At 39.6% G+C, this 15,063-nt stretch overlaps 1 protein-coding gene across 4 annotated transcripts in view; it reads right to left on the bottom strand.

The window, feature by feature from the left end:
- The window catches only part of LOC137652392 (serine incorporator 1-like), a 44,756-nt gene extending 35,965 nt beyond the window's left edge, over window positions 1-8,791 (bottom strand). For all 4 annotated transcript variants that reach the window (XM_068385779.1, XM_068385777.1, XM_068385778.1 and 1 more), the window contains exon 1: window positions 8,631-8,791. In XM_068385779.1, the coding sequence (XP_068241880.1) occupies window positions 8,631-8,666 (36 nt within the window). In that variant the 5' untranslated portion in view covers window positions 8,667-8,791. The remainder of the gene's footprint in view (window positions 1-8,630) is intronic.
- Between the last annotated feature and the right edge of the window lie 6,272 nt (window positions 8,792-15,063).

Genomic DNA, 15,063 nt, shown 5'->3' on the forward strand with positions numbered 1-15,063 from the left:
TGGTAACAATATACGTACTGTAATCATGTTATTTTCATTAGTAAAATAAATTTTTGAATATACTTACCCGATAATCATGTAGCTGTCAACTCTGTTGCCCGACAGAATTCTATGGAGGGATACGCCAGCTATCACAATACTAGAAGGGGGTGTTCTTACCAGCGCCACCTGTGGCCAGGTACTCAAGTACTTCTTGTTGACACCTCCTCAATTATTCCTCGGTCCCACTGGTTCTCTATGGGGAGGAAGGGAGGGTCAATTAAATCATGATTATCGGGTAAGTATATTCAAAAATTTATTTTACTAATGAAAATAACATTTTTCAATATTAAACTTACCCGATAATCATGTAGCTGATTCACACCCAGGGGGGTGGGTGAAAACCAGTGTACAAGATTAAAGGATAGCTAAGTATCCCATATTTCATATAACAGTTATCTCAAATAACAATGAAATAATAAGTACCTGGTAAGGAAGTCGAATTGAACCGTTACTCTGTCTCTTTTTTAAGTTCGTCTTCCTTACTGAGCGCAGCGTTCCTCTTGGAGGCTGAATCAACCCAAAGGTGCTAAAGTATACAGGGCTGCAACCCATACTAAAGGACCTCATCACAACCTTTAACCTCGGCGCTTCTCAAGAAAGAATTGACCACCCGCCAAATCAACAAGGATGTGGAAGGCTTCTTAGCCGACCGAACAACCCATAAAAAGTATTCAAGAGAAAGGTTAAAAAGTTATGGAATTATGGGAATGTAGTGGCTGAGCCCTCGCCTACTACTGCATTCGTTGCTACGAATGGACCCAGGGTGTAGCAGTACTCGTAAAGAGACTGGACATCTTTGAGATAGAATGATGCGAACACTGACTTGCTTCTCCAATAGGTTGCATCCATAACACTCTGCAGAGAACGGTTCTGTTTGAAGGCCACTGAAGTAGCCACAGCTCTCACTTCATGTGTCCTTACCTTCAGCAAAGCAAGGTCTTCTTCCTTCAGATGAGAATTTGCTTCTCTAATCAGAAGCCTGATGTAGTAAGAAACTGAGTTCTTAGACATTGGTAGAGAAGGCTTCTTGATAGCACACCATAAGGCTTCTGATTGTCCTCGTAATGGTTTTGACCTTCTTAAATAGTACTTAAGAGCTCTAACAGGGCAAAGTACTCTCTCTAGTTCGTTCCCCACCATGTTGGACAGGCTTGGGATCTCGAACGACTTAGGGCAAGGACGGGAAGGAAGCTCGTTTTAGCCAAAAAAAACCGAGCCGCAAGGAACATGTAGCCGTTTCAGATGTGAAACCTATGTTCCTGCTGAAGGCGTGGATCTCACTTACTCTTTTACCTGTTGCTAAACACACGAGGAAAAGAGTTTCTAATGTGAGGTCCTTAAAAGAGGCTGATTGGAACGGTTCAAATCCTGATGACATTAGGAACCTTAGGACCACGTCTAGATTCCAGCCTGGAGTGGACAACCGACGTTCCTTTGAGGTCTCAAAAGACCTAAGGAGGTCCTGTAGATCTTTGTTGGAGGAAAGATCCAAGCCTCTGTGGCGGAAAACCGCTGCCAACATACTTCTGTAACCCTTGATCGTAGGAGCTGATAGGGATTTTACGTTCCTTAGATGTAACAGGAAGTCAGCAATCTGGGTTACAGTGGTACTGGTTGAGGAAAACTGCATTGGCCTTGCACCAGCTTCGGAAGACTTCCCATTAAGACTGATAGACTCTGAGAGTGGATGTCGTCCTTGCTCTGGCAATCGTTCTGGCTGCCTCCTTCGAAAAGCCTCTAGTTCTTGAGACACTTTCGATAGTCTGAAGGCAGTCAGACGAAGAGCGTGGAGGTTTGGGTGTACCTTCTTTACGTGAGGTTGACGCAGAAGGTCCACTCTAGGAGGAAGAGTCCTGGGAACGTCGACCAGCCATTGCAGTACCTCGGTGAACCCTTCTCTCGCGGGTCAGAGGGGAGCAACCAACGTCAACCGTGTCCCTTTGTGAGAGGCGAACTTCTGAAGTACCCTGTTGACAATCTTGAACGGCGGGAATGCATACAGGTTGAGATGGGACCAATCCAGCAGAAAGGCATCCACGCGAACTGCTGCTGGGTCTGGAATCGGAGAACAATACAAGAGGAGCTTCTTGGTCATCGAGGTAGCGAATAGAACTATGGTTGGCAGACCCCACAGGGCCCAAAGTCTGCTGCAAACATTCTTGTGAAGGGTCCACTCTGTGGGGAAGACCTGACCCTTACGGCTGAGGCGATCTGCCATGACATTCATATCGCCCTGAATGAGCCTTGTTACTAGCGTGAGCTTTCGATCTTTGACCAAATGAGGAGGTCCCTTGCGATCTTGAACAACTTCCTCGAATGAGTCCCTCTCTGCTTGGAGATGTAAGTCAAGGCTGTGGTGTAGTCGGAGATCACCTCCACCACCTTGTTAAGCTGGAGGGACTTGAAGTTTATCAAGGCCAGATGAACTGCCAACAACTCCTTGCAATAGATGTGAAGTGTCCTTTGCTCCTGATTCCATGTTCCCGAGCATTCCTGTCCGTCCAGTGTCGCACCCCAGCCCGTGTCCGATGCGTCCGAGAAGAGACGGTGGTCGGGGGTCTGAACAGCCAAAGGTAGACCTTCCTTGAGAAGAATGCTGTTCTTCCACCACGTTAGAGTAGACCTCATCTCTTCGGAAACAGGAACTGAGCCCGTCTCTAGCGTCATGTCCTTTATCCAGTGAGCAGCTAGATGATACTGAAGGGGGCGGAGGTGGAGTCTACCTAACTCGATGAACAGGGCCAGCGATGAAAGTGTCCCTGTTAGACTCATCCCCTGCCTGACTAAGCATCGGTTCCTTCTCAGCATGCTCTGGATGCATTCTAGGGCTTGGAAGATCCTTGGGGCCGACGGACAAGTCCGAAAAGCTCGACTCTGAAGATCCATACCCAAGGAAACAATGGTCTGGGATGGAACGAGCTGAGACTCCTCAAAATTGACCAGGAGGCCCAGTTCCTTGGTCAGATCCATAGTCCATTTGAAAATCTCCAGACAGCGACGACTTGTGGGAGCTCTTAAAAGCCAGTCGTCTGACGGAGCCGGACACAAGATCATGATACTGCTGCACAGTCTGTAAACTGACAATCATGGGCAAGCGAGGAAGTACAGTGACAACCCGAATCTGTCTAGACTATCTGGGTCGTACAGACAACTCCTTAACGGGTTGCTGAGGTTGCCGCACTGCGTCACAACAAGTCCCTTCTGTTGGTTGTTGAACGTCTTCCCCGTGACACATTGACTTCGTAAACAAAAATCCTCTAACAAGGACTAAGCTTGGACTGCATGTCATGCAACACAGCTCAAGGTCTATGGGAGCAGGTGTGGTAACAGACGGGATTAGCGGCTGAAGTGGAACCATTACCTTCCCTGTAAGCATGTTATGCTTAAATAAAAGTCCATAAGAGGTTATGCAGCTAAAGGCTCCCTCCAAATGACAGAGTCCTCAAGGGAATATCAGAAGGAGGGAGAAAAGAACTTTCTCATCTACAGGGACCTTATCCTAGAAAAGCTAAGTTCTCTGAGTGAGGGTTCACTGGTGCAAAAGCAGCAGACTAGAAGGCAACGTTATGAAACTGCTTGACAGTCTAGTGAGTTGGCAACAACCCAAGATATGTTGAGAAGCATGCGGTAAGGTATGCAGAGCATGATGAATGCAGAGTATGCTGTATGCAGAGCATGCTGTATGTAGAGCATGTTGTATGCAGAACATGCTGAATGCAGAGCATGCTGTATGCAGAGCATGTTGTATGCAGAGCATGCTGAATGCTGAGCATGTAGTAAGCAGAGCCTGCTGTAAGCAGAGCCTGCTGTAAGGAAAGCAGAGCGTGTGCATGGCGTTTAACATTTCTCAGAAATTCCATGACCAGTGCTAGAGTGCTTTATGCATGCTTGCATGGGGTTTAAAAATCAACATAATGTTTACCTTACATTCATAACTCATGATTCATATTTTTGCCATGGTTTGAAAATGGAGGTAAGGTATGCTGAACAGCAGAGTCAGAACGAGCTGGAACAACAACAGTGGAAGGTGCAGAAAGTTCCTGTTCCTGTGGTATGAGTGGAGCGTGAAGAGACCGAGGTTGCGCAGAACAAGGTAAAGTTCCCGCAAGCAGAGGTGTCTGAGGCGCAGGATCAGGGTGCACGGGTTGAGCTCGGTGCAGCAGCTGAGGAGACTGACTCACAGGTGGAAGAGGTTGTACCTCCACCGAGAGTTGCACCACCGGTGGAGCAGCCAGGGGAGGAGGAGGAAGAGTGGGGTAATCCTCCTGATCCCAAACCGAAGGTTGCCTTAAAGAAGGCTGAGGCTGAACAACACTGGGAACAGCGAACACAGAAAGAGGTTCAACATCGTACGCCTGGCAGATGGTGCTGCGACTGGGTGCAGCGAGTGCAGGCGGGTTGAGCACAGGCTGAACGGGTGCAGGGGAGGTGCAACACTCTCAGCCCGACACTCACACAACAGGTCCGAAAGCTGTGCTTGCATGGACTGTAGTAGAGTCCACAACATCGTACGCCTGGCAGATGGTGCTGCGACTGGGTGCAGCGAGTGCAGGCGGGTTGAGCACAGGCTGAAAGGGTGCAGGTGGAGGTGCAACACTCTCAGCCCGACACTCACGCAACAGGTCCGAAAGCTGTGCTTGCATGGACTGTAGTAGAGTCCACAACATCGTACGCCTGGCAGATGGTGTTGCGACTGGGTGCAGCGAGTGCAGGCGGGTGCAGCACAGGCTGAACGGGTGCAGCCGGTTGGTGCACCACCGGTGCAGGCGGGTGCAGCACAGGCTGAACGGGTGCAGGCGGTTGGTGCACCACCGGTGCAGGAGGAGGAGGAGGTGCAACACTCTCAGCACGACACTCACGCATCAGGTCCGAAAGCTGTGCTTGCATGGACTGTAGTAGAGTCCACAACATCGTACGCCTGGCAGGTGGTACTGCGATCAGGCGGAGCGAGCATAGGGGGGGGGGAGTGTAGGCGCACTCTCAGCCCGACAAACTGATGACTGAGGAGAGTCAGAGCTAACCCAATGACTGCATCCGGGTTGTTGAACTTTACTTCGTACGTCTGGCATAGGTCTGGACTTTACGTTTAAGAGGTCTTGAGACCTGAGACCAGCGTAACTCTGCCTTTATTTTCTCCTCTAAATCTCTTCTGCAGACGAGCAAAATAAGGGCTCAATCGTCTGCGGGTGGGAGTGACGGTCTCGGTAAGACACGCCCACAACCACCGAGGATACTTCTGTGCGCCGATCAATGCCTGCCGAACCCTTTTGCCCTTCGACATTGCTTCTCCCCTGGGCTTGGGAGCTTGCAAGAGGTCCCGGACTGGGAGGACGACTGGCGCGCACAGAAGTACCCTCACGCATAACACTGACATACTTAGCGCTAATCACTTATCACTTTTGATTTCTGTTTGCACTTATTTCACTGAACTCGAAACTTTAAGTGGTTTGTACATGAAACACGCAATTCTATCCTTCTCAAAAGTTAGTAATTGCGAAAACAGAATTACAATGTAACAGAAAAATCTAATGAAAGAAAATTCAGTGGCTGGAAAGAGACTAAACACTAGATCACTCTAGAAACGTTTAGTTTCTTCCCCTAAAGAGACTAGGGATAAGAGCAAAACGATAACGACGTTACTCGTACGCCTGGCAGGCTTGAGGGAAACGTTTATCCTCTTTCTCCCTCCGTCTCTATCTCTCTCTCTCTCTCTCTCTTAGAACCTGAGAGAAGAGCCCAATCATATATATCGTTAAAACATATTATTGTTAAAGGAAAAAACTGAAATATTTCCCAAAAAGAAAAGTTCCTTATTAGGATCAAAACCATTAAGTTAAGAAAGAATGAACAAAACGCTAGACACGGTTACTCTTATGCAATGTGAAACCGTGAACATTCTTTCTCTATCGTAACGATAGAGTGCAAGTTGAAACGTTCTGAACGTCAACAACTGCCGAGACAAACAAAACGTTAGTTCAACTTTGAAAAAGTACGAGACTATCAAAGAAAATCTTTCAAAGACCTTAAAATAGCATAATATGTTAACAGGTAAAACCAAAATGACGGGCTCACGATAATTAACTTCGGTACCAAGAAAAGACCGCCTACTATTAGGAAGGTCGAATATAAACAAAAATAAAAATTAATTTTAATAAGTTTATAATAAAAGGAAGTTAATCGAAGAGGCCTATAAGAGGCGGAGAGATATAAAATAAATCTATAACTTTTGTTAAGCAAAATTAAGAAAGAGAGTCTATACTCTCTTAGACACCAACACTTCCGTCTAAGGGAAGGGTCGGCCATTGAAAGGTGAACGAGAGTTCATACTCTCTTCGTCACCAAAATTAATCAAATTAATTCCAAAAGCTAACTAAGCTAAAATAGAAGTTTCCAGTAAAGCGACAGCCGAAATCAAAGAGAAATACTTCACCAAAGTCGTGAAAATACTCCAAGAACATAAGCGTATCCCAGAACGTCTTGTCAGAAGCACGACAGAGGAATAATTGAGGAGGTGTCAACAAGAAGTACTTGAGTACCTGGCCACAGGTGGCGCTGGTAAGAACACCCCCTTCTAGTATTGTGATAGCTGGCGTATCCCTCCATAGAATTCTGTCGGGCAACAGAGTTGACAGCTACATGATTATCGGGTAAGTTTAATATTGAAAAAGCAATGATTCAATATCAAATAGTTACCACTGCATCATCACACTAGGAAACTTTAACCTGGCCGTTTCCCTTAGCCAACCTAGGATTATGACATTCTTTGAAGGCTTTGCTCCTGTAACAGCCTCCTTCCATAACCAGCACTATGATAGGACAGCCGGTATAATTACAGGACAGTACAATATTAGTTAGGCCATTGGAACTTGCATAATTGAATAGATCTTTGCAAATATACTATTATGAATCCCATGTACTACCGGCAGGGACCTCTATAAACGAAGTTATAGATTTTAATAAAAAAAAAAAAATTCCTGTTTTGATCCTTTTGTAATCTTAGCAGACCACAGGAGCCTTCTTCCATTTGGTAGTTCAGAAAAGATTGATAGATGATACTGTCATAGGTTACTTGTTCGAACAGAATAATGGGCACAACGTTTTATATTTTAAAACTCTTTATTTTTTTTCATTATTGGAATATGTAATGTAATTGTGGCTCTTATTTTATTTATCATTTTAATAAAAAAAGAAAGTAGAAAAGTGTGTTTGATATATTTAGTCTGACTATGGATAATTGAAGCCAAGTCCATGTTCAACAGAGGCTTAAGCACGAAGCTACAACTCTCCCCTTTGTTAAGCATGCATTCACCCCTTTCTTAAGTTTGTATAATTGATAATGCTGATATACTAGCCAAAAGGGCCAACACGTTTGGCAAAACATGTTCTGCTTGTCAGAGGATAGGATCAGTGAGATGTTTAATTGCGAGCAAAGAGAGCTACAGCAGAATAAAAACTAATAAATCATTAGATAAATAAGGGGGCATTTGTAGTACGATGAACCTTGCTACATGACTCCATAGAAAATGGAATGGAAAATCTCATTTTTTAAGGATTCGGAAGTCCTCGCAAACAAAAGCTTCAGCGCTTTCAACATGTTTCATAACTACTGTATTACCCTGTCTTCATTACGGTAGACCCAAATTTTGTTATTACGATGACTTTTACATGACTGACTGACTGGCAGAAACACCAAAGTTGAAAAAATTATTATTCAAATATTATACATTTAGACTGATATACGGGTATATCTTCAGGTATCTTAAGGCGTTTCAAATGTAATTAATGACAATACCTGGCGTAATGCATTAGGTTTTCAACCAGAAATCATCAAGATAAGTTCAAGAGCCTTTGTACATCAGCGGCCAGTTCCCCCCGTGTGGATTAAAAATGGACGTAAACTAGCCTAAACTTTCCCAACGTAACCTACAAGCCGTGTCCTTACCTACTGACCAGTACTACTGTATTGTAAGTCAGCCGTACTCATACATACTGTATAGGTGGCCGCTATCATACATACACCCCCAAGTTCAAAACCACAATACATTATAAACATTCTTATTTCCTACAAACCATTTATTGCACTATTCTATAATTTTCCAAATTTTCCTCATCCTACCATACTTGTATACTAGGAACCTAAGTCAATTCGTAAGAAGACAAAATGAAGCCCTTATCAAGTATCAATAAAACACGCGGACATCTTGTCTAAAGTTGCCCTTGTAATATTCAAAGCAGGTGATAGAAAATTACAAAAAGCCCTGAATAAAACGGGTGATCCCCACCAGCCTTTGTTAGCCTTAGCAAGGTTACTACCCAACCAGCCTTTGTTAGCCTTAGCAGGGTTACTAATTTATCACTGTACGGTAGGATTTCCTTTGCCTCCTCCCAAATATCATTAGATATCTCAATTCCTTAACATTCTGAGCCATAACAATGATAACCGTGCATGGGTCAATGAATAAATAAGAAGGCTTCGTAGTTGCAGCATAGTCAGCTGACTCCAGCTTAACCTTTGTCACTTCCCAGTCACATCATTGATCAATCATTTTCACCTTTTATACGAGACTCTCGTTATTTTTTTAACTCACCTGGGCAGCCCCACATAACCCCAACACCGCTCCCATTATTCGAAGTCGTTAAAATTCGAGTCCAAATCGAAATAAAAGATCCTGAAACGGGAAAAGATAAGTGCGTCTTCAAGGTTCGTATTTTGTTGTTGCAATTTCCCCCACAGCTGACTGACGTCACAACAAGGAAGCAGGCGTACCAATATCTAGTGTAATTTCATGCTTACATTCCGGTTATTATTTTGGTATTAAAAGTTATTATAAGCTTTAATTTTATTCAAGATAACTATAAATAATAATTTTTATATACTCATATGGTTTAGTATCATAAATTGACTGCAAAAAATATTTGTAAAGAAAGGTATGTTGGTATGCGTCTTATCGCTGCGCATGAATTCACAGACCTTATTGTACAAATGTATAAGAGTTATTTTCTTCATTGAAATTTTAAGTGTTATTTTTAATCTTTAACTCGCGACGTATTGGATTCTGGCACATTGACCAGTATTTTATATGCAGTTGGCTATTTTGAAAGCCGAGAGATTAAAAAAACGCAATTCAGCCTCTGTAAAAGGGAGTTTTCATATGATGAAAATCATTACTGAAATTTTCATATTGTGCAAAACAATAGTAAATATCATATGTATATGAATCAATAGTCAAATTTTCAAGCTTCTTATCGTTTTTCTTATTGCAGGTGCCCTTCCTTTTAAAATAATTTGTGTTTTCAATAAAGATATCAGCCATTAAACATTCTCCTAAAGAATTAGATTATTCATTTACAATCCTTAGTTTAAAATGCTTTTGGTTAATGATTCTTACCATTTGCTTAAAAAATTGGGGATTTCTTTTATTACATCAATTTCCTTTGACAATGAAACATTTCTTTCATAAATTAATGTTAAATTTCATTCTTTTACTTGCTGCATTAGGATGTAGGCTTAAGAAGACAAGTTATTTATGCTATTGGTATCAAAATCTTACAAGATCAAGTAGATATGTCAGTATCGGATACACATGTACTATGAAGGCACATATTGAATCTTCATTTTATACAACAATACATTGGTGTTTGCATTTATCAAAAGGATTTATAATTAAAATGTTTTGATATTTGGGCAACATAATGTGCTAGAGTAGGTGATTCTGTTCTTTGTCAACTAGAAAATTAAGATGTCAACTACCTTATATCGAAAGCTAAAGTAGATAAGCACACAGTAATGCATACAAAACTGAAGCTATTTTTCACAAATTCGCTAATGAATAAAACATTGGTTTATACAAACATTAGAAAATAAATAAACAATTAAGATTTCGACAAAAAGAAACAGTTTTCTCATAAATTCCATGATCCTCAAAGCCAAGATTTCAGCCTATACTTGTGCTCAGCGCTCCAGACTGGCCTCGACTGACAGTAGGCCTATATACATACCTCATCACATAATTGTATCAATAGGCCTACCTTCGAAAATATAATTTGTGAGTCAGGTATGCCAGAGGATATTAGATCCTCAATGGTTATAGCTTACCCTTATTTGGATTAAACAACCCATACTTTTCATTTGTTATTGACACTAATTATTGTTTAGATTGCATTGTTGTCCATATACGGGGCTCTTGCTTTATAATTGGCCTTAAATTAAAAAAAAAAAATTAATGTCAAATCTGATTACAAAGGACTGGTATGAACCTCGTAGTTTAGGGTCCTTCTTAGGCATTTGAGATTTTTAGTTTATTTATTTATGGGTTCCATACAGAGTAAACGGCGAGGACCAGTGCTATTCCAGATACTCTTTTTTATTTACTTTTTTTTTTGGCAAGAAGTGGGATGATAATCACATTTCTTGACATTTCATTGAAACTTTTACTTACTTACTTTAAGAGCTGTTTTTTTTTTTCTGGTGCTATACTGTAGGGGAACCCAACTCTCTACAGGACCTTTCGTAATAAATTTTATCGCATACATTCCCAGGCATTCAGCATTTACATCACACAGTGCTCGTTTATTGTCAAATCCACGTTATTGAAGCACTTATATAACAAGAAAGTCTTCAGTTTCCTCTGAAAGCCTTAAGTCTATCGGATGTCTAATGGGAGCTTACTGTATAGTCTTGGGGCCGCGTATTTTTTATTTTTTTTTTCTTAAGTGGAGGAAACTTTTTAAAAGGTATTCTATATGTAAAAGAATATTGTTCGACTTTATATAGCGTTACTTCAGTGGCTATAACTGTAATAAGATATGGAACCAAGCAATAATGATAATTTTAGTGCCAACGCGAAATGAAAGAGAATTGTCCTAAAAGTTTAAGACAAAATTTCGAAAGCCATAAACCGAAAATTTCAGAGAATCTAATGCAGAATATATGTTAAAACATTTTAAATTCTCATGCAAGACAAGTCTAAACAAATATGTAGGAGCATTGTTCTTGAAAAAAGATTGTCGGCATATTAAGAAAACTATTAGAGGTTTTCAACGTTAGCATTTAATCTTGCATAGTATCCCCTTTAATTCTCCTACTATTAAAGAAAACCTAAATTCAGGATTAAATAAAGTATTTGTTTAATATTGTAAATTTACTTTGATTGTTAAAATAAGGTAGTGATTTTTAAATTTGCATTGGTTGATATTTTTATTTTGTTTAATAGAGAACGTGCATATATTTACCTTTGATATTTAGACCAGCATCTAAACACTGGGCTACGTTTTGTAATGTTTACAATTATGTAACGACAGATTTAAGGTTTGCTGCAATATTTTCAGCATTGAAAAAATTTTCCTTCGTGAATATATATTCGAGAATAATCATAAGCATTTCAAGGGCTGAGATTGTGTGATGATTTTGGTCTCAAAGTCAGTAAGTTAATGAATGCTTATGAGCCAGCATTGTTCAATAGAGTATGACGTCGCTCTCAGAGAGAGAGAGAGAGAGAGAGAGAGAGAGAGAGAGAGAGAGAGAGAGAGAGAGAGAGAGAGAGAGAGAGAGAGAGAGAGAGAGTATATCATGTTTTGTCAAATCATCTCAATCTACCCCTCACCATGATCTCATCCACATATGGCACTCGACTAATCTCTCTTATATTTTCGTTTCTAATCCTGTCCTGCCTTTTAACTCCCAATATCCTGCTGAGGGATTTGTTCTTAAATCTACAAAATCTGTTGCATATCGTTTCATTGTCAATCTGTGATACCACTCCTTATTTCCATACAGTAACACCGATCTCAATAAAATTATATATAGCCTGATTTTTATATGTAATTTTAGGCGATTTGATTTCCAAATTTTACTTAAATTGGCAATGCTTGCTTACCAGAATGCATGAAATGTCACGTGAGGTTGGGCTCAATATAAATAGAAGAAAGACAGAGATGATGAGAACGGAGTATGCAATGGAAGATGAAATATCATTGGAAGAAGAAAGGATTAATGAGGTATACTCATTTAAGTGTCTATGAACTATGATTTTCCAATAAAGGGTCTTTATAATTGAGTTTAGTGAAAAATTGAAAAAAACACAAATCAGACAATGGCTAGGCTACGTAAAATCTGGAAATAAAATCACTTGAAATTACTGAAATTACATATTTAAACAGACTCTACATCAGTCTAGTGAGATCGGTATTACTATATGGACATGAGACATAGTATGGCAATGAAACAATCTCCAATAGATTGAGTATATTTGAGATCAAAGCCTTCAGAAGGATATTGAAAGTAAAATGGTAGGACAGGATTAGAAAGGAAACTTTAAAGGAGATTACTCGATAGTCCTATGTGGATGAGATTATGATGAGGGGTAGATGGAGATGGTTTGGGCATGCTCTTCGCACTCCCCAAGAGAGATTAGTTCACCAAACGTTTAGCTGGGCTCCACAAGGCACTAGAAGAATTTGAAGACACCGGCCTACATGGCTGAGGACTATGAAGCGTGAAATAGATCATGAATGGAGAAGTATTGAATTGAAAGCTCAAAATAGAGATGACTGGGGAAATCTAACCGAGGCCCTTTCCGTCAGTAGGCATTGGAGGAGATTTTATATATATTATATCATATTATATATTATATTATATTACAGTATATATATATATATATATATATATATATATATATATATATATATATATATATATATATATATATATATATATATATATATATATGTGTGTGTGTGTGTGTGTGTGTGTGTGTGTGTGGGTGGGTGGGTGGGTGTGTGTGTGTTATAATGCAATATCTGTCAATATAGTACATTTTTCTGCAAACTAGGGCAGTTACAGTACTACGTGTAACAAGGCACACTTTATAGAGGATTGATATCTATAACTGAGCTTATGATTAGGTGACAACGTATTTGCTGCGGCCATGATTATATTTCGGTATAATTTCGGATTTTTAATTCTATGACCGAGTCCCAACTCTGCTTTTGGAACATTTGGGATCTGCTCTATATATATTTTTGTAATAGGGCCTACACATTGTCTGTATTTTACATTTAATTATTAGAAGAAAAAAAGTATCATTGGAATTAGGAATTTCTGATGCATTGGACAAAAAAATACCATGGAAATATGTTTTAGTTATTACACACTTCAAATTTGAATAGAATCCAAGTGTTTGCACTTCTTATCAAAAGATGGCAGCACACGTCTCTTGTTTCATTCATCTGAATGATTCTATCCAATTGCAAAGGGCGATAGATTGATACTTATGTTGAAATATGTGGCAGGTTTAAATTTTATTCAGTTGCAATTAAGTAGGTTATTTTGTGACTATCTTCAAGCCAAAATGACGCAGTGGAAGGTTCCAGAATGCAAGGATTAACTAGTTCTATAAATTGTTTCTTTTCATGGCCAATAGATGGCTGGCCTTAGCGGTAGAGTACCAAATTGCTAATTATCCCCATCATCCCCTCATTATAGTTTTTATTACTTCATTTCTGTTGCTATTTGGGCACAAAATTGCTATAAAATAGACGCACGTGAACTTGACGTTTCTTGATGTCTGGCCACAAGTTAATTCTTAGGAAATTACAAATTTCTCAATAAATGTCACAGAAATATTTCCTCAGCAAACAATCGTTAGTTCAATTACATTGGGGATCAGAAGGAGGTGTCCCAGATATGCCACATATACTGAAATCGGCGATACAATCAAATAATTACACAATAATTTGATCTAGTTTTCAATTACCTTTTTATGAAACCAGAATATAATTAATATGTTTCATGGTGTGACATGTATTATTAGTAAAATACACGTAGAATAACAATATTGTTACATTATGGATGGCACAATAACGCAGACTCCTCCACCCCCTCCTATATATCGTAACAAGTTTTACTTTACCACCAATAGATGGCATAAAAGGCCCCTTGTCCCAACTAATATAGTCAATTATTTGACGACCTCGTGGGTAAAAGAAAAAAAAAAGTGTGGTAGGAAGGTAGAGGCTAGAAAATTGGTAGTTGGTAAATTGTCCAACGATCGTTTCCATGTTATGAATGAATATTTTTATCAGAAATTGGTGTCAATTTTTTATATAATATCGGAAGCAACCTGGGTTTACTTAATAAAGTGTCTAATATTAAATTTCTTCATCAAAACATATAGATAATAAGTCATGTTCCTGTACAATTGACCAAAGTAACAATCATCAGCATAGTTAAGGTTAGTGGGACGAGGTTGGGACAGCGCTGCCAAATGGAATTTCCTTGAATGGAAAATATCACTAATCATTAGATTCAAATCATTTAAGGAATAATAGTTATATCCCAGAAAATGCATGACTATGGTGTAATTTTATGTTCTTATAATCAGCGTAATCAACATAGACAAATCGAATACTGAAAAGGAAAATTGTCACATTTCTGCGTCTTCGCCAACCCCGACTGTGTTGCGTCACCCATCTCCGAATTTTTGTTTATTAATAAGGGCGTTCCATGGTGTTAATTGGTTGTAAAACAAACCTTATTATCATTTATTTAGTAAATGCATGGATGTCAGGAAAGTTGTTTCTTGGTTCATTAGAGGTTAAAAGAATCCTTTAAGACACACACACACACACACACACACACACACACACACACATATATATATATATATATATATATATATATATATATATATATATATATATATATATATATATATATATATATATATATAACATAAACGTATTCCTTTACCAGTAACGGACACGGTCTTCATAAGTTAATGATAGGCTAATCGTGAATATAGATATAAAAAACAACTGAATCTGAGAGAGAGAGAGAGAGAGAGAGAGAGAGAGAGAGAGAGAGAGAGAGAGAGAGAGAGAGAGAGAGAGGTCTCTTGCAGACAGGGATGCTGATGATCTCTGCAAATTAATCAGAAGAGACGGAGTATACCTATTATTATTATTGTTATTATTATTATTACTTGCTAGGCTACAACCCTAGTTGGAAAAGCAGGATGCTAT

This window comes from Palaemon carinicauda, chromosome 13, assembly GCF_036898095.1.
Source record: "Palaemon carinicauda isolate YSFRI2023 chromosome 13, ASM3689809v2, whole genome shotgun sequence".
NCBI lineage: Eukaryota > Metazoa > Arthropoda > Malacostraca > Decapoda > Palaemonidae > Palaemon > Palaemon carinicauda.